This window comes from Xiphias gladius, chromosome 18 (assembly GCF_016859285.1).
Source record: "Xiphias gladius isolate SHS-SW01 ecotype Sanya breed wild chromosome 18, ASM1685928v1, whole genome shotgun sequence".
Classification (NCBI taxonomy): domain Eukaryota; kingdom Metazoa; phylum Chordata; class Actinopteri; order Istiophoriformes; family Xiphiidae; genus Xiphias; species Xiphias gladius.
The window spans coordinates 10,922,399-10,948,038 of record NC_053417.1 but is presented as its reverse complement, the minus strand read 5'-3'; the positions used below and the strand labels follow the sequence as shown (position 1 = coordinate 10,948,038).

General features: G+C 39.2%; 1 protein-coding gene across 6 annotated transcripts in view; it reads left to right on the top strand.

Annotated features, from left to right (window-relative positions):
- The window catches only part of espn (espin), a 44,966-nt gene that overhangs the window by 4,628 nt on the left and 14,698 nt on the right, over positions 1 to 25,640 (top strand). For 4 of the 6 annotated variants that reach the window (XM_040153608.1, XM_040153606.1, XM_040153607.1 and 1 more), the window contains 9 exons: positions 7,249 to 7,435; positions 7,828 to 8,010; positions 9,594 to 9,725; positions 10,951 to 11,206; positions 11,831 to 12,114; positions 16,548 to 16,709; positions 18,538 to 18,769; positions 20,032 to 20,085; positions 24,074 to 24,219. In XM_040153608.1, the coding sequence (XP_040009542.1) occupies positions 7,249 to 7,435; positions 7,828 to 8,010; positions 9,594 to 9,725; positions 10,951 to 11,206; positions 11,831 to 12,114; positions 16,548 to 16,709; positions 18,538 to 18,769; positions 20,032 to 20,085; positions 24,074 to 24,219 (1,636 nt within the window). The remainder of the gene's footprint in view (positions 1 to 7,248; positions 7,436 to 7,827; positions 8,011 to 9,593; positions 9,726 to 10,950; positions 11,207 to 11,830; positions 12,115 to 16,547; positions 16,710 to 18,537; positions 18,770 to 20,031; positions 20,086 to 24,073; positions 24,220 to 25,640) is intronic. The other 2 variants (XM_040153611.1, XM_040153609.1) reach the window with 1 other exon arrangement.

The following is a 25,640-nucleotide window of genomic DNA, read 5'->3' as shown; positions in this document are numbered from 1 at the left end:
TGTAAGCTTCCTTTCACCATGTTTAGAATCTGAACTAACTGTAATTTATAAGTTGTTGGTTTCTTCTTGTTGTTGACTAATAGTGATTTGATTTTGGTAACTTATGAATTTCAGTCGATGTTTTGTGCAGGGAATGCAAAATACCTTTGTTTGGAACACAATCTCTGAAAGCAGACAGGGTGTCGTTGATTGTGTGCAGGAAAACAAACAGTATTCAGCACAAATTCCTTTATCTAAATATCTTTTTCAAATGATGTGTGAAATTTAGTAAATACACAGGACACAATGGTTTTGTCACTTCATGATGGTGAGCATCTCTATAACTGATCAGTGCAAAAAACTGTCCCTGGAAGTTATTTTTTTATATCACTTTTTTGTTATTCCCATCTCATGTGTTACGGAAATTATGACTTCCAAAATTGAAATGAAAATCTGTACAGCGACAGTCATGTTAACTGTTTAACAGACATGACAGAATTACGACAAATAGCCCAATTAATATGAAAGTACATTATCAGAGTTATTTACTGTATATTACATATACAGTATGACTTAAAGCTTCAACGTTCACACCTAATCCATCACCCTCATCCACTATTGTTTCTCTCTCTTTGACCTAGTGCCCTTCAACTCTGCCTTCAGCCATGAGGCTAGCAGTGCAAATTTTATTTCAAAGCACCTTTAGGCTATGACAGCTTTAATTTTTGTAGTCAACTAGTCATTTTTTTCCTGCTGTTTGCAACTGAAACAGGTTGCAGTGGATCCACAGTTCAGATTCAGATTCCACACTGTTGACACTTAAGAGTTGACTTAGCAGACTGTCAGACTGTTAATTTCATTTGAGATGCTTACCACTGAATACCAGAACACCCCACAAGACCTGCCATTATGGAGATGCTCTGACCCACTCATCTAGCCATCACAATTTAACCCTTGTCTAAGTCACTCAGATCCTTACGCTTGCCCATTTTTCCTGCTTCAAACGCATCAACTTCGAGAACTGACTGTTCACTTGCTGCCTAATATATCCCACCCATTGACAGGTGCCATTGCAGCGGGATAATAAGCGTTATACACTTCACATCAGTGGTTTTAGAGTTGCGGCTGATCGGTGTAAGTGCAGATTTGGCAGCCTAAACGCCACATTAGTAAACGATTGTTAACGCAACTTTGACCACATGCCTGAAAGTTAGTATAACTGTACTGTTGTATTGCATTGTTGAGTAGAGAGAGAAAAGTATCACCGAAAAAGCTCCGTGGTCAGATCTGTTAGACACCAGCCTCACTGAGCCAACAGCTGCATCGCTAAAGTGAACCACAGTTTTGATACATATAGTGTATTATCAGATCACTGTGAATACATTTATTTTTTTAAATACTCAAGGATTTATGTTTGGCATTGCCATGTAGGTCAGTGAACTAACTATTTGTTAATTGGCCAGATATTTTTTGATTTACATCCATCTCAGCACCATATGTATATTCTGTAGTCAGTGTAAAAGTATTTAAACTGCAAGAGTGAAGCTGACAGTTACAGACACCAGAGTAAACACTGTGAGAGAAGGTGTTAGCTGCTGTTCTTTCAAAGAAACTGTTCTTCATATTCCATGAAAAGCTCCATGTCATAACACTTAGTCTTCATGTTATTGTCAGATACTGTTTTGTTTTATATTTTTTATGGCTGCATTGCAGCACTACATACAAATAAATGCGTTTAACTGACAAGTACTGCAAATTAACAGGTAGGGTTCAATGTCTTGCTGAGGGGTATCTGAGTGGCATGGCTGTTGATTGATGCTTTCCTACAGAGAGTAGTTAATGATGCCTTTTTAACTTGCTCTTTCTATTCTAGTAATATTAATCTTGAATTTAGTACATGAACAGATCCCACCGGGTAAAGTTATATAGGCGATACCATTGGCCTTGTTCAGTTTGTTTTTCGGTTTAACATAATTGGTAGGAACACCTGTCTGGTTATAAAAGTATAAAAAAGGAAAATATAATAAGAGATAACTGTTCAAACTGATCGATATTCTCTGTGCCGGTGTCTACTTCAGCCACCAACAGTAATCAATGACAGCTGCCATAAATAGAAATGTAGTTATTTTACGACCTACTCTTTAAGCCAAGCAGCCTTGTCTGTTGAATTGTTTTGACTTTGCTGACCTTTGAAGAATGAGCAGCTCGTCCAGGCACTAACTCAGCGCTCTGCACCTCCAATATTGTCTGGGTGCACCCCAGACAGGTGCATAGCTGCTGAAAATTTAATGAGTCTCAGGGACACGGTAGCTCCCTGATAGCTGGGTCCCATTCACTCTTCACCACCCCTCCCTCTGTTGCTGTTTACCACCATCTCCACGGCGACACACACTAGCGCCAACCGGCGATAAGATAATGAGGAAAACAAATCCATTTGAATAGACGGACTGCTTTCTAGTCACTAGCCTCGGGGCATTGTTTAGAATGGAACTTTGCAGCAGCGAGATAGCATTCTTGTTTCAGGGTTTATTACAAGCCACAAATTTGTATCAGCGAGTTTTAAGAGGTAATTTGTAATTTGAGTTTGTTCTACTCGAGAAATCGGTAGGACAACATGACCCCGTTACATCATCACTTTAGTAACTGGCAGCCTATTGATGGTACAACATAAAGAGTGTTGCTACACAGAGGTAACAGTACATCAATAAGTTAGTAAACAGTAAACAAAAAACACCCACAACATTTCATGTTCTCTGTTGCATTTTCCGTCTCCAGTATTACAGTAAAGTAAGTTCTGTTTCACACTGTTAACCCTAACACAGCCTCAAGGGACTGAAAAACCTCTACACAAGACCTCTGACTCCACCTACGCGTTGACCAATATAGACTTTTGAAGGCTCGTAGGCTGGTTTGAGGGTTAAGGCTAGATACAAATTATAATTGATACCCATTTTTTAAATCAAACGTGAGACACAAAAAATACGTTCTCTTTCAAATGACATGCAGACAAAAGTCCTGTGTGAACTGAAGACAAGCACTCAGGGGAGATGTCTTATCATAAAACTGCTTCAGTATTTAACTGCCTGCAATTTTCTACTCATTATGCAATCCCTGTCTTTTTGTTTTTAGAATGGAGGAACACAGATGCAGCTTTGTTTCCCGATATTTTAGTGTTTGTAAGATTTATAAGCCACATCTGAATCAGTAGGTTGTTCAAACGTTCATCCCAGTCAACCAAAACCAACAGGCTCATGTGCTGTGCCTCTGCTGATAGCCTCAGCACACAAAAGACTGAATGAAAGAGAGAGAAAGAGAAAAACGAGGGGGGGAGAGAGAAAGAGCGCGAGAGAGAGAGAGAGACTACAGACAGGTTATGCAATCAATTAGGGCAGATTAAGATCTTTGGCCAAGCCATAATTCCAACATGCAGTTGAGAATGGTCGACCTCTGCATTAGGATATTCTAGAAAGTTAGCTGTCTAGACATACAAGGTGGATTCACCGGAGAAATCACCCGTTTTCTGACTGCTTATTTTCGTGTACTTCCTCACTTCTCTTGTTTACAGAACAGTTTCTAAAACAGGGATGTGTGTACCTCAAATAGTTCAGTCCAGCATAAAATGATATAAATAAAATATACATCTCCTCACCCTCAAAAAAGATCTTGTTTCAAAATGAGGCAGGAGTTCACCCTGCATCCAAGTATCTGAGGTAGTAGCGATGCAAAGATCCAGTGCTAGCACAGATAAAACAGAAGAGTAATGACGGCATGAATGTTTATAAAGATGACAAATTAAAGTTATTAAGATGGCTGTTAAACACTAGGAGTATTTCCTCAGGATATGAGTCCTCTCTCTACCTCATCTCTGAAGGTCATTCATGTTATTATGATTAGAAGAAAATTTAAAGTGCATCTAAAGTTTATCGTGTGGCAGCTCACAAAGAGGCTCAATCTGAGTTTTTTTTTTGGCTGTGAGTTGCTGAAATTACTTCTTAATTTGAAGGTGTGCAGTGGTGTACATTAAGTTAGATACAGAGAGTAAGGGGTAAATGGGAAAGAAGAGGTTTTTTTTTCAGCCATTGGCTGAGTTGCTGGGTTGTACTTATTTTCTTCATCTTTAATCTGCTTAATACCTACTTGGGTACAAGTTGGACAAAAACTCCTTTCTGTTCTCTTTAAAAAAAAAAAAACAGGAGGTTTAAACTGAGGAAATGCAAAGTAATATGCCATTTTCAGATGCTTTTGGGCAAAGGGCCCTTAGTATTACAACTGAAGACATCATAAGAGCATTGTTATCAAGTTAAATCCTCAGATGTGTAATTCTTAAAGTGAAGGATAATATGCCCCTCTACAGGTTTCAAAACTCACTAGATGAACTGGCAGTATGCATGGGCATCAAGGTGAACACAAGGCTGTTTTATCTAGTTCAGTGTAGCTACAGTGGGAAATCTAACCTAAACCCTTGATTGTTCTTCTCAAGTAGGACCACATAAAATGTCCCTATTTTGTTGTCCTCTTGTTTTGGAGCTCTATTGAGTTGTAAGCATGATGCAATCAATAAATTTTCATGTTGGGATGTGTAAAAACCTCTAAAATGTCATACCCAAGACACTGAGGTCACATAACTAAATAAAGCAAATACATTTTCCAGCAACAGTTTTCATTATTTAGACAGGACCAGCCATTGAAAAGGTAACAAGCCTTTATCAGGCGAGAGGACCATTACTGTGACATCAATTACTTCACTAGTAATGAAGATAACCTTGGTCTTTGTTACCGTGTACATGGGGGAGAAGGGAGGGGACAGTGTACAGACAATTACTGAGTTAAATTACTCATCAGAGCTGAACTGGAAATATATCAAATGTCTGCTACTTCAGAGTGTGTTCTTTTCCTTTAAGTGACAAAGTGGCGGACCAGGTGGCACCCCTTGTGCCACTTGCTAACTGTGTCGTCACACAAGGCTAACCTCTTTCTAAGCTCTTTGAAATCTACACCTGTTCTCCAAAAGCACTTCTTTAGTGGAGAGAGTGTTCAAGCCTCTTCACTTTGGAAAGTTGAGACAAAGGGAGTGTGCATTTTGTTCGAATCGTGTCAGTCTTACCTGGAATAAACTCAACATAGTCAGTCCCACAAAGTTTGTGGTTAGGATAAATGACAAATATAAGCTTCTCTCCTACACAGACCCCAGTGCACAGATGGAATTCTGCCCACTTTGGTTACAGTAATGAATAATTAACCTGTCTGCCCACTTCCTGATGACAGAACCGCACATTACTGCCCCTTATTTTGAAATATTTACGATGTGCTTGTTTTTACTTGGAACTTTTCCCTCGATCACCCAAACATGCCCTTTTTTAATTACTTTTTCTCAAATACAAACCTAAGCCGTATGTTTATCTTACTCAGTTTATTTTTTAGATACATTTCCTATCTATTGTTCGGTTCAGACATAAAACCTCATTGATCACAAGCAGGTGCAGCTTTGTATGTTAGATTTGGCCCAGAACAAATTATTCACATGTAGTTTTAATGTGGGGTCTTTAGTCAGTAGACAGTTGGCCTTGAGCCACTTCCTTCTGAGAGAAAGCTCGGCAGGGTCATGTGTGTCTACAGGAGCCACCCATCCACTTAAGCCCTGCCTCTCATTTCCCTCACCTTATCTTCTACTCCTCTTCACCTACTCAGTCCGTCTTGGCCACTGGCAAAACCTTTGTTAAGCACATGGCAAGTCGGGCAAAGCCAGTGGAGTGGTAATCCTCTTAGGAAACTCATTGCTCATTTGTCAGTGTCCAAATAAAGCACAACCTTATGGGATTTAGTGGGCAAGCGCTCATTCACTCCCTCACCTCCCACTGTGACTGAAAAGATCTGGGACAAGGAGAAAAAAACGCATTGAATGACCTTTTGCATCGGAGGTGGGGCTAAAGGTCTTTGGAAATAAAGGTGAGCAGGATTTGGATTAGCATCACCGCTGTCTGCTCTTAAAATAATCACATGTTGACACTGTTTTCCCGTCACAGTTACCTGTTGCCTTCTGACTACATCTGCACTTTCAGATAAGTTTGAAAACACTGGTTGCGTGTAAAAAAATAAAATAATTAAAATAAAAACACTTGTGTCCACAATATAGTTTAAGTCATTTTCACAAAGTGCTCCATCCAGGGTGAAATGTGCCAACAACAGAAAATGGTATAATTTCTTTATTTAACTACTCTTTTGGATGACAAACGACAAAATGTGCATTGTAGCCATCATCTGGTAAGGAGTGGCACAGAAACAGCCACTGTTTTACTTATGATCTCACTCTCAATTATCACATTCATATTGTGTCAAAACAGTTAGACAGACAGTTTAGCTGTGCAACAGAGTATAGCACAGTAGATTTCTGTTTTTACTGTTAAACAACTGAAAGAGTATAAACTATAATAATTTGATGGCAAATTGTATATTGGCTGATTATGATTATGATATGTTAAGTCTTGCCTCAACCAGTCAGTCTTGCCAAGTTAAAATATTTTTCAGTTAGGGTCTCAACAATGTTTTCCTGTCAAGAACTGAAGCATTAAAATTTTGGATTTTCCATTTAAGAATAAAAGGGTCAGTTTTTATTGCAAGCACAAACTTTAATTATAAAAAACATTGTCATTTTAAAACCCAGGTTCTCCTCAGTTTATTAGGCCTGAAAAAATAAGAATGCTGTGAGCAATCCATGCTGTCACTGTTTTTTTTATATATACATACATACACACACAGATGCACACACAGATACACACACATATACACACACACACACACACACACACACACACACACACACACAGTTAACTATAGACTTTCACTGCTTAATTTGCTTCATTGTTAAAAGCCTTTTTAGACACTCTACAAAAAAGATATTTGAGACAAGGTAATAGGAGGACGAGTTTTATGTTCTACTGCAACTGTAGGCCTGAACATAAAAGTAGTGACACCATCAGCAGTCAGTCCTCTTTTTTGCCAAGATACTGCAAAGCAGAATCCAGCACACAATTTAAAATCCAGCGAGCTGAGTGTAGATCCACAATTGTAACTATCCATTTACAGATGACAGTAGATATCACCAATCTGGTTTGTTTGATGCAGACTTGTATGCACAGGTAACGTTATTTTTGTTTGTGCCCAATCATATACTGCAGGTTTAAGTGACAAAGAGAAGATAGCGACAAACAACCTCCATCATAAAAATCTGTTTTCCATGAGTCTTTTGTTGACCATTTCATTTCCTTACAGCGTTGTCAACTCCCAAACTAAGAATGGTGCCACACCGCTCTATCTGGCCTGCCAGGAAGGTCATCTTGAGACTGTGCAATACCTGGTCAAGGATTGTGGAGCGAATCCGAGCATCAGAGCCAATGACGGCATGACACCACTGCATGCTGCTGCACAGATGGGCCACAACACCGTCATCGTGTGGCTGGTAAATTGGAATGTCGTGACACTACAGATCAAATCTTGTAAATAAATACAGCGGGATTTGATTTAGTCCTAGATCCACACCCAATACTTAATGTGTTATATTTTTAAATGACATTGGAATTGATGTTATGTAATGTTAAGTTATCAATGCTCTGAGTTCTTGTCTTGAGTCTAGTACGTATTCCGTATCCAAAAGGACTCTTCAATATCACTAGAAGAACTTTCATTATGATTTATCTTGATTAACTAAAATCTACCATTTTATTAAGAACTGCATACATGTAAAATTAAACATACTACTTTTACTGCTTCATCATCTGTTTAAAAAATGTGCAGAATCCCTACTGCTGTTGAACATGACTGTAACTTGTGTCATTATTCTCCCTTCTTTAGATGAGTTTCACAGAGATCAGCCTGACAGACAAGGATGGTGACGGGGCCACAGCCATGCACTTTGCAGCCAGTCGTGGGCATGCAAAGGTGCTCAGCTGGCTGCTGCTGCACGGCGGAGAGATCGTCACTGACAGCTGGGGAGGGTCCCCGCTTCACGATGCAGCAGAGAATGGTGAACTGGAGGTGTGTGTTTGCATCTTACTTTTTTACTTATGTAGTGCTCAGTGTAAGACTGGCATTAACAGTGACATAGAATACAGGTAAATAAAACAGTTCCTTTTGGCATTGTATTAGTAGAGAAAGTGAAATAAAGTCACCAGAGAAAGAGGTGCTGCATGATTTTCATATAGTGACTAAATGGTGCCAGATTCTTCATTGGTAATAGTTAATATTAAAACACACAATGTTTTAGTACAACCGGTCTTTAAATCACATACAGAGCTTGTCCCTTCAGTTATGCCATTAGTTTACCAATTATTTCTCAAAACTCAAATCATACAGTAGACATTTAATAAAGCAATGTTTGGTGTCTGAGAGGTAAATTTATAAATTGGGTGGTGGAGTGACTTTGTCTATTTTAAAATTTTAAGAGTACGACATTTATATAAGTGATGTATGATAATTATGATTCTTGGTGCGCACATATCCATACTGGGTTTCACACTTAACCATCTGTTTTGAATGAAAGGCCTCTATTTTATGGTTTTGCTACCACTCCGACCTAATACTTTGACTAATGTTTTGTTGTATGCGAGTTTGGTCAGTAAGCCGTTTCAGAAAAAGCTCAATGTATCAAATGTAGAAGAAACTACATTTTTGTCTTACATATGCATTGCCTAAGAAGCGTTTGAAATTGAACTCAAAGGCAATTCAAGCAAACCTTGACTTACAAGGTGTTTGCCCTAGTTTTGGACTGGAGAGAACGTTTTTGAGAAGCTAATTGAAACAAGTCAATGTGGCAACACAAAGGTTGCTCAATCTGAGAACAACAGGCTTAGTCTGGCTTCCATCTGGCACTGGACAGGGGGGTTTCAAAACCAATGCTTTAAATTATTATTATTATTAAAAGTTTCTTCGAAATACCAAATTGCTATGTTTTGTGTTACAAAAGATGAAATTTCCATCCATCATTTAAATGTAATGGAAGTAAAGTGTAACAATCGTTTGCTTAATCTTCTTGTAGGAAGGATTATGTAGTTACCTGTTACCTACTACAGTCTATGAATTAGATGGTCAGTGAAGAATCAGGTGACAGGGTGTGATGACTAATTCAAATGTAGTAAGGAACATCAGGGTTGCCCAGTTACCTCGTGGTTAATGTGCATACTTAACATCCCTGGTCATGGTTATTTAGCAAGGAATCTCCCTCTCCCTACACACTTTTATACTGTACTAAAGTCATAGTACTGATATTTTTCAGCTGTATTCCTCTACAGTTAATTATCTCAAGTTGGATGCATTGTCTTTACCGTACAAGTCATGATTATTGTGGAATACAGACAATGTGCAGAGTTGATATTTGCTTGAATTTCTGGCAACAAAAAAAATTGGTCTATATTAAGTTATTTAGTTGATGCTTTCAACTTTTTACAAAGTTTCTGCAGAGCTAATTATCTGTTGGCCTTTTGTGTAGATTAAATTTCTTTTTAACCGATTGAAGCTGATTTAAAGCATAGCAGTCACCTTCATGTCAATCTAATTTTTTCCACCTTTTTCCTGTCTTCTATCACTTTCGCTGTCTGTTCCTCTGTCACATCACCTTTCAGTGCTGTCAGATCCTTGTTGTCAATGGTGTGGACCTGGGCATCAGGGACCAGGACGGCTTCACGGGAGCAGACCTGGCTGAATACAACAGCCACTCCCAGTGTGCCAAGTATCTGCGCACTGTGGAGAACATGGTAAGAGAGACAACGATGCTCATCATATGATACTGCACACTGCGTCTTGACCTCCTACCTCTTTGTGGACAGGAACAAGAGGGGGATTTATTAGTGAGGATCACAGCATTTTATCTACACAAATGTCTAAAGTAGAGAAAAAAACAAGTCATTGGTTGAACTGTTCATAATTCACACTAAGGCTATAATCTATGATGTGGGAGGCATAAGTAGTCTTTGCTTAATTTTAAAAGGGATCACAAGCTAAGAAGGCTGGGATCCACTTCTCTAGGTACCACAATTTTTGTCGAGTAATCGGACACCCATGGGAGCTCAACGCTTACACGTCAAAACAAGAGAACATACAATATTTGTTCTACACAGAACATTCATGAAGTACGGCATGTGAAATGTTGCCTTGTTTGTTCTATCGATAGCACACATACCCAGCCTTCACTTCACCCTACTCTGCATGAAATTACGAGTTATCATATCAGCTATAGTGACACTATGTTTCATGTCCAAACTGTAGTCAATATTCTGCATAATTTTAGTCAAAAATTTTATTTAAATATTCTAATTATTCACAATTCTAACTTGGTTTTGTACGCCAGGACAAAAATACAACTTTGAGAAACAAGACTATGCACACGGCAGCAACAAAATAGTTGTCGCTGAGCCAACATGTCCCTTGACTAACATCAGTTTCTCTCAGCTAATTACTAGAGCTATTAACACTTGACATACAGTGGCCTTCGTAGCCTCAACCCACTGAGATCCCCAAGTGGCAAGAGGAATAATAACTCCTCCACATTGAACTCTTTCTGGTGTGCAGGAAACATATATATCCATAAGGGACATTCAGCCAACTGAGTCCTGCACTGTGGGAAAAGCAGAGGGCCCCAGAGCCTTTCTGATCAGCTGTGAGATGTTTCATTAGTGTGCAGTAATTAAACTCATAATACTGTTCTCTTCATGTGACTCTTCAGGGAGTGAGAAGTATTGGGATGGGAAATTATGAATGAAAAGCTACTTCATATTAATAAAAAGTCATTTATCCATCTTTAATAATGACAATGTATCCTTGTGCATCTAAATGAAAAAACAAAACAAACAAAAAAAAACCAAACAGACGTTTTAATAACTAGCAATTGTTGTTCATTATTGTTCTTTACTACTGTGGAAAAAATTTCTACACATTGGGCAGTTAATGGTGCTTGTATTCATGAGCTGCATCCTCTAACAGAGTGTTGAGCACCGTGTTTTGTCCCGGGACCCCTCAACGGACCTAGAGTACAAGCAGCCAGACTCGGGCCTCTCGTCCCCGAACACCACCATGCCCCCTGCCAGCCAGGTGGCACACTTTGACATCAGTTCACCATCCAGCTCCATGTCCAACTACGACTCAGCCAACTCCAGCCAGTCCAGCACTGGGGAGAAGAGGAGCAGCTTAACAATGTCTCGCGGCACATCTGCTCAGCTGAACACAGTTGTGCACACAGGTCTGAATTTTTTTCACACTTTATACTGCAACTTTGTTTTCTAAGGTGAACCACCAAAGAAACTAGAAATTTACTGTGTACGATGGTTTTCATTTCAATTAATTCCAAATGCTGTCCCATTCTGTTTCTAAATTTTAATATCAGAGGCTGACGAGCTCCAGTCAATTAGATTTTTTTTTCAGCTCATAATCAGAATATTAGGTGAAACAAGATTTGCCATCCTCAGTCATTTAGCCCTAAATCCTCAACTGATGTTTCTTCTACATGCCAAATGTAGCATCTCAGCAATGGTGGAAACTTCAGCTATTTACTGTAGTACAGTTAACATGCAGCAGTATACTTCCTGTTGATCCAGGTTACAGGTGCTGGTATACTGGTGCTGCACCCTAGTGGTTTGTGTGCAGAAATTCTGCTATGGATTGAGAGGTGGACCTACAGAGTAACTCATGTTTCCCCATTCATGTTTGAGTGGTGTATTAAGAGAATGGAATGGAGTAAATGTTTAAAGTTTTACTTAATGCTTTGTTTTGTTAATTTAAATCAGCAGTTCACCATGTTTGGATTCTTGTAAGAAACTCAGTAAGTCAGGTCTACATTAATACATGGACCGCGTCTTTGTCACAGGTGCATCCGAGTCTGCCATTTCAGACATGCAGGCATACATGGACATGCTAAACCCAGACATCGGCTCGGACATTCCCAAGAAGAATGACATGCCAGCTGATGCCACCTCCAAGCCCCCGCCACCACCAACCTTTCCACCCCCACCTCCCCCACAGGCTCCTCCAGTGCCCCCTCCGCCCCCAAGCTACCCGGCACCACAGCCCCCTCAGGAGCCGTCATCAGCTGAGTTCCTGAATGTGAAAAGCAACTTGCGGCACGTGGAGAGCAACACTGGCAAGAAAGAGGTAAGGACAGTGGTGGTGAGCTCCTACATGAGCTCAAAAGAGCTGTGCAAAGATTTCTTCAAATTGAGGGAAATCTCTTAAGAATTCCCACAATTTTTTATTGTGATCACTGATGGTGCTTGTTCATTAAACAGTTGCACTGTGCAGAAATAGTAAGTAGGGTCTCACCCTCTGACCTATTTGTGATATAAAGACAGTGTAGTAAATCAAAGTCTTTATATTGGATGATGCATGGCACATGGCTGGTATGTTATATGCAGTATGTTATATGTTATATGCAGTAGGTTTAGGTAACTGTCGCTCAATATGCACACATTAGTTTATTAAAACTAGATATCTGAAGTTTTGACTTGATGAATGATATGGAACACTCCGAAACAAGTAGAAGGACCAGGGTGTTTGGGATAAATTGGCCAATAACTGCCATTTTCCCTTGTGTCTAATCAGCTTGGCTGTTGCTCTTGTGTAACAGCATGCATTGTCTGGGTGCCCACAATGATGTTATTGTGTTAGCATGGCTAACGAGGCAAACGAAGATGCTCATTAAAGTGACAGGTCTCTGGGTTGACACACACAATGGTTGTTGTGATGAGTTTGATCTTAATTCCAGTAATTAATCTGGCCACAGATCACTCAAAATTGAGTTTAAAGAGCTGACAAGGAGGAGCAATTAAAATTGACAACAATAGTCTCAGTGCTGCTTCTGGTGGTTCAGTGCTGCTCTACATTATAAGTGGTTGTGAAGTTGTAATTCTAATTGAATTGTGGAGTTTTTATGGGAGCATTGTAATTATGACAAAGATAACCAATCTGAGGGATCACTTTCACATCATGAAGAATTCATTCCTGCTTGCTATCACGTCTTTCAGTAAGATGATGACAAGACATGCGTGTGTCTAGTTATGTAAATAAAGTTGCTTTAGCTTCAACTAAACAACACAAGAGATACAAATGTAATGAGATAGAGATGTGAGAGATATATTTGTTTTAAATCATTATTGGTTTACTCTTTATTTTATTAATTTCTGCAACTATAACAGAATAAAAAAATGTTTGAAATATTTTTATCTTCCATAGTAATAGTCAAATGGCACACCTCTAAATCAGCCTACTTAAAAGGTTGTCAGTGCTGTATGATTTCATCTAAAAGCAGAATTACAGTATAGAGTTAGGGTGCTGCAGAATCAGCTGATTTGCAGGAAATATCAAATGTTCAGACAGAAAGACCGCGGGTGTATGTATAGATCTGCTATACAAAGTCAATTGCTGTTATAAAGTCCACAAGTAGCAACAGTGTCCTGTCTCCAGGGTGAGCTCTATGCCTTTGTGTGTACATGCATGCGCCATCGGCTGTGTGGGGGTGAGTTTTTAATTAGGGGCTGCCCCCTCTCATCTCTGTACCCAGGTGACCAGCCCGGGGCGCGCACTTATTAACAACAAATGCGTGCACACACAAAGACGCACTATTAAAATCAGTGTGTACCATATACATTGGGAAAAACAATCTACCTTGGGTGTCACAGCAACAAGGAACAGTAACCTCATCCAGGGACACAGCAGATCAGATGGACCAGGCTCACAACCTGTAGACACATTACAGGTTGGCATGGAGAAAATTTACTAATAAACTCTTGTTGACTCACTTAAAAACAATGTAGGAAATCTGTTGAATGCAGTTTAAAAGGAAAAAAGTTTCAGGTGTTTTTTTTTTTTTTTGTTTGTTCATGATTATCTAGGTTCTCTCTGCTGCTGCATCTCTCACCTCATTTGCTTTGAAGTCAAACGTTTCATGTGAAGCAGCCAAACAAATTAGTACTTTGCCGCATATTTTTTTTGCATTCTTTAGATCTACTGGAGTCCCTCCACATCAGTATATTTTCTACCATTTTTTGCTGCCAATTTGGGGCACTGAACGTTAGAATATTCTAATAATCCTAAAGTCTGAGAGATTTGTGTGTAGCCGGCCATGTTTAAGGAAGAACCGGGCACTTTGTGTTTTGCATAAGAGGCACTGGGCAGGGTTGGGGAGTGGTTGGTCTGTGGGCTCGTAGTGACATCATTGATACCGTTGTGGACAGCCCAATAGGTTATTGATGAGGCCTGTGGGTAAAGTGAGAGGGCAGGTAGAGTGACAAGTGTAGCGCTGGGTGGAGAGGTGGTGACGCTCTGGATCTGGTGACAGCTACTCTCTGTGCTTTGCTGAGCTTTGTGGCTAAGGGTCGGTCCGGACCGGAGGAGAGCTGCAGTAGAGGATTTTTCACGCTAAGGTAAGGTGTTAAGAGGAATAAGAATGCCTTGTTTTTACCACTGGCAAAAGTAATGTCATGTAGAAAACTGGGCTGCAGATGCAACATATTACAAAAGTTGCTTTGCATATTTTTGCTAATCTCCTGGTTCTAGAGCAGTTTGAGCCAATATATGGTCAGACAATGAATGTGTAGCATCTGTTGTCATGTTTTAATTGTGTACCTTCCTTTGCCTCTCTATTTTAATTGGTTATTGTAGAGTATGTATCTAACTTTTTACTAATTTTAAAATTACACAAACACACCAGCCCACCTGTGTATGACCTTTTATAATCTGCGGCTTTTGGGGCAACCAGGCTACACAACCTTATATAACAATGACTTTATGGTGACAGACACATTCATATAATAGGAAGAAAGACTGTCTGTGTTTGTGTATGTCTGTGTGGAGGATGGGAGGGGTGCAGCTAAAATGCTTTGTACATTTGCTATTGTTGGCCCACCTCCCTGGAGGATGACAATAAAACCATCTGTAGCACTCCCCTGCTCACATTACCCTCCCACCTGATGAGTGCTCAGGGACCATTCTTTGACAGCAGACATGAGTCAACAAAACTAAACAGGCTTATAAGAACTCAGAACACGACACCACAAAGGGGGAGAGGTCAGGGGTCAGCTGTCAATTATTTCCGCTTATTTTAACATCAGACATCTGTTTGACGTCTGAGGCTCTGGATATTGTGAGAAGTCGTGCCATCCGTAGGCATTAAAATGTAAATGAACTCAAGTCAGATTTGAAGGGCAAAGTAGCTTTACATTTTACTATGAGGACTAAGGCATGTTTGTAGTTTACAGCTTTGAAGTTTAATTTTTGAAAATATACTGTTGAAGGGGGCTTACTTTTTTCACATTTCAAGACCTTTTTGCATTGTTGGAAAAAAGTAATTCCTAGGAAAAGATTTATTATAAGTCTACTTAGCAGAGGACTAAATGCAAATGCAAGGCTTTTTCCTTTAAGAAAATGTATCCACAGATTGACTAGAAGAAGCGTTTAGTCATAATGGCTACTCAAAATGCAAGGTGAGCTTAGTCCATGCTAATGTCTGGTTACTCTGAAATATGTACAGTCTGACCCACATATATTCCAACAGCAGCATACAGTGAAGACTCTCAGATTGACCGGAGTTTGATATTATGCCCTTACAGCTCCAGGTTGAGACAATTGTCTGAGCCGAAAGTGAGAGGGCTCAGCTAAAAGGGTTAAGTTAGTGACCCCAAAGTTGCATGTGAACTCTTACATTCTGTGGCCCTGTAGTCTTTACCTGAAACATTAATGCTAATGTTTACTTGAAATGAATTAAAGCCTTGTTCCGTTATTCAAATAAAGCTGCTTTGGTCACATGACAGAGCTAATCTTGCAACAAAACCTCTTAAGTATATTTTACAGTGTGTTTGTGCCATAAATGACAAGTTCACTCCAAAAGTACAATATGTCCATATAAATCCATTTCCCACTGAGTATTTATAAAACATAATGATTTTTATTTTGTCGGCCAAATATGTGTGATAGCAACTATCATTTTAGAATCCTAATTTATAAATTTCACTTTCTTTGACTCCTTTATCTTTCTTTGGAAATGAATACAAGATGAATTATATTTCACTATACAAAATGTAGCTAATTCATGTTTTGCAGTGAACTCTCCAAATATCCTATTTTACTTCCCATTTCCTGTAATGAAAAGATATTTCTTGATTGTTTTCCTTATAAAATACCAGAAAACAGTGAGAGCTCAAGGTGATGTCTACAAATTGCTTGTCCAACCAACAGTCCAAAACCCAAAAATATTCAGGTTACTATCACATTGGACAAATAATTGCATGAAATCACATTGATTACTTGATTGATTAATAATTTCAGCACTAAACTAAACCATTCAAAGGTGCTAAAAACAGAAATGTATGTTTCTTTCACAAATCTGTTTCCTGTCTGAATGGGTTGAAGTTCAATTTAAAATTTTCAGGGAAACTGATTAAAAAAAATTGAAAAAACTAAAGTTTGAAAAAAACGATTAAAACTAATGAGAAGGTTAAACCAAAGCCTTTTAAAGCTATTTATATTTCTCACTGACTTTAAAAAAAAAAAAAAAATCCTTATTATTATTATTATTATTATTCTCTCTTAAGGAGCTCACTACTGGAGAAAACCAGGAGAAATTGCGGCGTGTGGATTCGAACAGGAAGTCAAGGAGCTTCAGCAAGCAGCCCAGCACTGGGGACTACTATAAAACCCTGGGCAGCGACACGGCCGATCCCCGTGGGAGTAAAGGCATGGCACCCAATGAGGAGGTATAACAGAACTCAGCTGTTTATTGCAACATTAATGTGTTAAATGTTGCGGCACCATCACACATAATCTCAGAACAGCAGTTGATTTCAGACAAGGATTGATATTATAATCCTTTTTTTTGGGAGGGGGGGTTATTTACTAAATTTTAAGATCAATTATAACATCTTGCTATATAGCATAGCATGCAGTGCAAAGTGTCACATTGCGAAATAATAGTATATGGGCTGTAATTCTAATGGATACTGGTATAGGGTTTGTAAAGGGTTTACATACTGTGGCCTTATACTGTTGAGGATTGTGTGGTCTACTCAGCTCCTTACAAGTTCCTTTTCAGGATATGGTTTGGCTGGGTTATGGCATTAGGTTACCGCACTGACTGCACTATTTGCCTGTGCATTATGCCACTCAGCATGTTATATAATCTTGTGTCCTCCTGAGCTTTTGTTCGCACCTGATGCAAACTGCTCCCTCATTTCCATTGCCTTCTGAGTCTCCCCCCTGTTGTGTAAACTATCCAAGAACCTACAGTGGAACAAACGCAGGAACATCCCAGACAACAGAGCACTTAACAGGAAGTCACCAATGACCAGATGTCCTATTAAAAAAAAAAAAAAAAACCCTAAATCTCATTTTTCTATGGCGAAAAAGCAAGTTTATATAAAATGCTAGATTACAAATCAAAATATTTTATGTTTGCTTTTGCATGTTCCCTAAAAATACTCAAGGAAAATTTCTTCCTGTGACTCCATGTATTCCCCAGGATTATTTGTTAAAACACGTTTGCTGCCACATGCCTGCACAGGCAGCTGAATGAAGAGTCTGTTAGATTCTCATCAGTGTCTCAGGAGATTATAATCTCATGGGTATCAGGGGTGGGGATGTTCAGGGTGATACGGGGTATAATCCACATTTAGCCAATTAAGGCCTCAGTGGGGCCCCTACTGGTCTCAGAGGCACCCTAACAGATGGACCGGCTAATCAACAGAAGAAACAGCACGTGCTGCCAAGATCCATCTGGACATGGCTCTCCCCCCAACTCTCTGGGGGGTTTGGAAAGTAAAGGGGGCAACAATGACGAGCACGCGTCTCAAGAATAAAGGATGGGTGGGGTCGGGTTAAATGTCACGGCCCATTAACTTACATCCAGCAGAAATATGGCACACTCTCAGAGCGTGTCAGACGCGTGCCTGGTGGGGGGAGTGCAGGGCATGGGGGTTAAAGCACTATCACTTGCAGTGACAGATGGCTTCTTCCCACTGTTTTCCCTCAGAGGTTCCCCCAAGAGATTAGGTCATATTAGTGCTGTTATTAGCATTAGGGTATTATGTCTTTATGAGTTGATTAAAGATGGCAGGAAGCAGAGGGAAGCCACTTCTATTTTGGCTGCATACATCTGTCACTGTTGACAGCCTGTGTGCAAGAATTTAATGCCTGCTCAGCACAGCAGTTTAAACTGGCATGCCAATGTAAGTAGGGAAAACAAATTCACTGGCATTGTTGATTGATTTATTGTTTTCAATTAATAAATAAAAACTTTTTTATTTTTTTTATTTTACATGTTTTAGGATGCAAAAATTACACTAATTACAGAGGCAAAAAAAAGCCTTGGGATTTTAATTATCAATGTTCAAGTGGCGTGAAGTGGACAAAATCACTACATGGGCCACCTGTCTCATCCCTGTTATCAGTGACCAAATATTGGCTAACAAAGTAATACAACAAAGATAGTTGCTAGGAGAAACCCTACAGGGGTGACTACAACAAGTTAATGGATACAGAATAAGACTGACTAATTCTGCCCTGTCCCTCCCCTTCTTCTCTGACCAGGGCTGCGTGTTATTGGAGGAGCCTTCCGACAGCCCTGACCACAGCTCTGAGAATGGGACCACAGAGGAATCAATCCCGCCCCCACCTCCACCACCACCACCCCCTCTTCCCCCAAGCAACCCAAAGCCAACACCCCCTCCACCTCCTCCATTGCCCCCTGAGACGCCAACCACCCAGAATAATGCCAGTACCACCTCCATCAACCAGCGACGCCTATCTTCCTCATCAGGAAGTGAGTGTTTCTTAAGTTTTCCCCTTCTTTCTCCATCCTTTAATTTTTTTGTCTCTCTTCATTTCCTACTTTTTTCTGGCACTAAAAGTCTGATCAGTTTTTTTTTTTTTTTAAAAAGGAGAGTTAAAACATTTATGCACATTTTTTTTCAGATTAGTTGTTTGCTTATACAACATTATTGTGTAATCATTCCTATAAAGCAGAGTCCCTGGTAATACGGGCACAATGTAATCTCACTGGTTGCAGATTAGTTGAGTTTGACCCTAGCATCCTAAATAATAGATTATAAATTAATGATGATGGGCTACAATTACCCTGAGAACTGGTTTAGTGTTCAGCCATTTCCTTAAGTGCCCCATTGCCCTGGATACTGTTGTCTGACAGTGTACATGTTCTAGTTACAGGGAAATTTTAACCGTGTAAATTTAAGTGGTAAAAATGAACTGTCCAAGGTTCCCATGAATCTTGAAAATGCATCAAGGATTTAGAATTCATGGCAAAAAATTGTAGGGTAAGATGTGGCAGATGCAATGTTGCAATGTCTTTCTAATAAATACACATATTAAGTCCTAGAATTTCACCCAACAAGCTTTAAGAATTGAAAAGTTATTTAAATTTGATTACAACTAATAAAATGTGTGATCTCTGCTCAAGTTCTACAAGTATTATTTAGTTTCACCATTCCTTACAGACATACCTCTAATGACTTTACAGAAAAACAGCCTGCCCCAATCTTACCAATAAGTAATCCACCACAAGACAAAATAAAATAATAAATTATATAACAAATAACACACTTGGAAGCAAATCAAGCACAGCACACTACCATATGAAAAAAAACATAAACCACAACGTTTGAAACTCAGTAGATAAGGAAAACATCCCAAAGTAATCATTATTTGTCAAAAAAACTGGAAGAAACTTTGGGTCGGTCGGGTTAAAGAGTGGTCCAAGACGACTGGGTATGCATCTGGTGCTCAGACATCAAATAACAGTAACATGAAGAGTGACAAGAGCTAAAACATTTGTCTTTAGGAATAATAATTATACTGATGTTCTCCTTTTTTTGTGTTAAACCAACATCACCTGCTAGTATTGTGTAATCATTTATTCCCATTAACCCCTTAATATACATTTCTGTTTACATGTTCCTTCTTTCACCTGCTCCATTTCCACCTGTGTGTCTCTGTTTTGGTTTGTTTTGTTTTTTTAAACTATTCTTTTTGCCTGACATGGTCCGTCCTCACTGCTGCTCCATCAAGGTGGGGATATCTCTGCCTCTCAAGCAGAGGGAGGGGCACTAAGACAGATGAAGAGTAAGTACAGACTGCAAACCAATCTTTCAACTAAGTCAGTTCACTCCGTTACACATCCCATTTAGGGTTCACAATAGGCCTTCACACTTTCCTAATAAGATTTTAAAATCATAACCTAGCGTTTTTCATAGAAATATTTAACCACTCTCTACTTCTGACTTCTATCAAACAACCAGTGTCCAAGAATTTCAAAATCACATCTATTTCACAGTAAGTGGTGTGTTTTCATTTTCAAGAGGAGAAAAAGCCCTTTGTTCAAAATAAATAGAGGTTTGTAGATAACCTGATATCCACCATGGCTAGGCAGACAAAAGAGCTACACCTACAGAAGGCAGCTGTATAACCCTAAGTTGACAAGTGAACTCTAGTAAGTTCCCTGCAAGTTAAAACACCTCCACAATTACCTGTAACAAGGTCAGAGTCAGTAAGATATCAACAACCCATCTGATTCCTCGAAACTTTGAATTCAATTTTTTTTGTAACAAGCCATACAGGCTGTTTATTTTGTTACTTTTTTTTTTTACAGTATTGAAAAAATTACCATCACAATAGATAGTCTTTCCAATGGATCATAGACTACAATAAATACTTAATCTTTTTTATTTTCCCAAAAAACAATTTGTTGGTTGTTGATTATTTGGAATATTTTTTATTGATAATGTCAGTAGGCTGAGGCATTTCATCTCAATACAGTGAACGCCAATCGAGAAAAAAAATACTGTTCTCCTGTATTCTGGTTTAAGAATATACTCTAAAATCCATTTTTAAAAAAAAGAGGTATATTCACTATACCAAACAATTGGTCAAAATTATATAAATCAGTAAAACGGCCACATAGGGTGCAGGTAATAAAAGGGAAATGTTAGTTCAGAGCAGAATTTCTGGTGAGAAGCATATTTCTCAAGGACAAAGCATGTGAGTCAGCTCATTATCTTGAGCAAAAGTTTAATTGAAGGAAGGATTTCAGTATAATATGGCTTCAGGCCTGGGTCATAGCTGAGTCACAAACAGCAACATCAGTTAAGCTAAAACTATTAAATCCTTAATTTTGGTACCTTTTTACTATCTATGTATTTTATCTTTAAGTTTTGTTCACCAAATATCCAATTGTCTCTTTTATTTATGCTCCACCTGCTGCCTAATGGCAGGATAGCAATAAAACATTTAAAGAGTAGTGTATGTTCACTAATGGCATGATTTGTGCCACAGCATTAATCAGGCAACAAACAGTTAGTTGGGTGGTCATAAAATTAAAAGCCACCAACACATCTGAGAGCTGTTTTCTATTGATAAGAGGGAAGAGGATTGTACTTTTTATATTGTACAAGACACATCTTTATCTTAGTGCTAAAGAGCAGTGTGTGCTCTCTAATGATATGATTTGTTCTATAGCATTAACTAGGTAATAAACAGGCAGTTAGGTGGTCATAAAATTAAAACCCACGAACACATCTGAGAGCTCAAGATGAGTTTAAAGCTCAGATAATTATTGAGACGATGGCAACACACCGGGTGGCTGATTTTAAAATGCTGCAGCAACATTGTAAATGTTTAGAAGTTCCCGATTGTTTTGCATTGATTAACAGGATAAAGACGATCCTACTTTTATATTACAAGACATATACAGGACACACCTCTATCTGATGTGCTTTGCGACAGCACAGGTATTAACAGATGCAGCAGCTTTACTGCTCTTAAAGTTCTAACCCAGAGTAGAAAACCATGTGCTGCAATGTCCATCATAAGAGGCTATTTGTCAAATGTTCTCTACCTGTCACAGCTCCACCCTCCTTTTTGTTCACATTGGCAGATTTATTGGTCCACACCCCTAGCCAAAACAGAATTTAACTAACATGATTACATAACCTTTGACTCCAAAAAAAACACACATACAAATGTGTATTCAAACTGATGTAATTGCACCAACTTCAGTCCAATAAAATTTTGCAGCGTTAAACACATCTGACTGTGGCTAATCAACTGTTCAGGGGCTGAGGGGATTTTCAGGGGTAAACAGGTGAGGGCAGGCTGTTTAATTTGCCAAAATTTCAAATTGTACTTTTTTTGTGACTGACCCGTTTTAAGTAAGGATATTTTTTCAAGTATTTGATTTTTAGTAGTGCTCACTGCGTCTGGCAATGAAGATTTACTGAACAATATATTCTGTTAACCAAATATTTAAAGAGCTGTCACATGTAGTCTTTAAAGTGTGTCAGGTTTCAATAGCTCTGTCCTTTCATCCACAAACCCTTTACAGGCAACAGTTAGAGTGCGTACAAGTGCACATTGTATAAGGCTTGTATATGGATGTCAGTCACCTCTCTCGCTCCTCTCTCTGTAATCCAGTAACTGTGAGGTGAGACTGCAGGCTCGTCATGAATGCGTGTATGAATGAATTGAGTGTCAGATTTGTTATTGGTCCGGTAGGGTAGACTAACGAGCTGGGGACTGAAGGGTGAGACTCTGCGTGTGTGCACACACCTGACCGCATCCGTCCATGTGTGCGTGTGCGCATGTGTGTGTTAATTCCTGGCCAGCTTGCCAATGGCTCGCTGTCACTTCCAGTTACTGGTGATTCCTTTAGATTTCCCCCAACTGTGATGATGGGTCTTTAATAGAAAGCTGCTCCCTCCTCCCCAAGAGAGAGAGCCAGAGAAAGGGAGAGCAAGGGAGAGTGAGGAGGGGTGGCAGGCTAGCGAAGCTCTGTTTCCACCTATACCCCGTTGTGGTCACCTCAACAGGGAACATTTTTACAGGAGGACTCTTTTTTTCCGTTCCCCAAGTAGAAAATGAGTGATCAATGAGGGACTGATTCAATTCATTGGAGATTTACATTTACTACAACAGGTGAGATAGCTGTTGGCTCTTGATGTATTTGGGCTGCAATGTGAAATTTAAGTAAAATAAATGTGTTGCTGCTATAATAGTTGTACATTAACATTTCTATGTTTGACTTGAACATTTTACAGTAATCTTAAAAGTTTGTTGTATAGATAATCCTAATAGCTACATTGTTATTGTTCCATATTTTGGTTCTTTCCCATTGACTCTGGAGTTTGCCGTTTGAATATACTTATAAGGTTCATCATTTATTACTGTCACCATTTTGAAATGTTGATGTTTTGAAAAACTATGTATAAATCAGCAAGTGAACTGTATAAAAATGTGGCCTCCCATGTAAGCACCACTTTGCCTGATTGACATTTCAAACTACTTTAATTTTGTCTGTCCTGTGAAAACAAAGTTCCTTTGTAGCAGCATTACCAATAGGAGGTCAGAGTTCAAATCTGTCTGAATTTGCTGCATTGTTCACTATAAGAAGATTAGGGTCCATGGAAGCTGAATGTATACATTTTATTATCGGCCAACTTTTTAAAAAGATTAAAGTTCAGCTGTGGCTTTAGCTGTGTGTTAACACGAGTGACACTCTGAAACAGACACTCTGTGTGCCTCCTCTCTTTGGGTTCACTGTAGTGAAATAATTTTGAATTGTTCCTCCCCATCTAATCCTGGCTCCCTGCAATTTTGGGCTGATGCAACAGTTGCCTAATGTGCCAAATTCTCACTGGATTATTTGCAGTGACTTCGAAATGTATTCAGAGGTGTTTGATAGCCGGGAGACTTGATTTGATTAATCCAAATACAGTCATACCATGTCAGGGAGACATGTCTTAAGCAAACCCTGAACCCCAGGAGGTATAAAGGCAAATCCAATCCAAGTATACAAATCTAAAAAGAAACTTGTTAAGATTATCCATGAGAGACAGTGGCTCAGCACACCATAATGACCTCCCATCACTGTCCAGCCCGCTCCAGGTCAGCACTGTTACCTGCCTGATTGTATGAAATATTTAACACTGAAATGCCACCCAACCCCTCTCTCACTCCCTCTTCATCAGTGAATCTCTCTCACTCTGTTTCTCTTTCCCTCTATTCCGTCTTTCTTTCTACCTGGTTTCACTTTTCTGCTCCATCCTTTTGTCTGCAGGCACAAAATCTTTCAACATGATGTCCCCCACTGGCGACAACTCTGAACTGCTGGCAGAGATCAAAGCAGGAAAGAGCCTCAAGCCCACACCTCACAGTAAAGGCTACACCACTGTCTTTTCCAACAGTGGACCCACGGGCAACAATGTATGTTCACAGCCTTCCTCCGCTACTGATGATACATTTATGTAACAGTCACTGAGAAATACAGAATTGCTCATTTTAGGAATTTAGCCACAGCTTTTGCCATTACTTGTGGATTTGAAGTCACACTGTCGCCATTTTTAAAGCAAGTACCAGTAATTGCAAACAAATGCTGACTTAATGAATTTGCCAAAGAGGTAGAAATGATGGAAAATTATCCCAAACCATCAAAGGAGTATTTTGACAATGACACAATTTCAGTAATTGTCTCTGTACATCACCAAATTGGATTTGAAACGACTCCGTCAAGATGTGATTTAAGTGTAGACTGTCAGCTTTTAATTAAAAGGGGATTTAACAAATATATTGTATTAACTGTATAGGAATTACATGACAATTGTTAATTTCATGACAAATTAAGCAGATTAAAAAGGTCTGTAGTTAATATGTGGTCCAAAAAGGTGTTGATGCAAATGAAGGAGGCCATCATTCGGCTGAAAAAACAAAAACCTATCAGACAGATAGCAGAAACTTTAGGAGTGGCCAAATCAACACTTTGGTTCATATTTAAAAAGGAGGAATGTACTGGCAAGCTCAGCAACACCAAAACGCCTGGAAGACCATGTAAGACAACTAAAGTGGATGATCGCAGAACTCTTTCATTGGTGCAGAGAAACCCTTCACAACATATAGCTTGGTCAAGAACACTCACAGAGTCAGGTGTATCAGTGTCAAGTCTACAATCAATTCATCATGAATGTAAATACAGAGGGTTTACCACAAGGTGCTCAAGAACACTCAAGAACTTAAAATCCAGATTAGACTCTGCCAGGAACATCTACATAAGTCTGCCCATGTCTGGAACAAGATTCTCTGGACAGATGAAACCAATATAAACTTGTACCAAAATAATCGGAAGAGAAAAGTATGGAGGAGGAAAGGAACGGTTCATGATCCAAAGCATAGTACATCATGTCAAACATGATGGAGGCAGTGTCATGGCATGGGCATGTATGGCTGGCAACAGAACTGGGTCATTGGTGTTTATTGATGATGTGACTGCTGGTAGAAGTAACAGGATGAATTCAGAAGTGTATAGGGCTCTACTAGCTGCTCAGACTCAGCCAAAAATTGCAAACACTGATAGGACAGTGCTTTACAGTACAGATGGATAATGACCCAAAACATACTGCAAAAGCAACCCAAGAGCTTCTGAAGGTAAAGAAATGGAATATTCTACAATGGCCAAGTCAGTCACCTGACCTAAACCCTTTTCATTTAATGAAAATAATTATGTCAGTTTGTCCAATTACTTTTGAGCCGCTGAAAATGAGGGACTATGTATAAAAATGGCTGCACTTCCTAAACGATTAATGTGATATTTTTGTTAAACCCCCTTGAGTTAAAGTTGAAAGTCTACACTT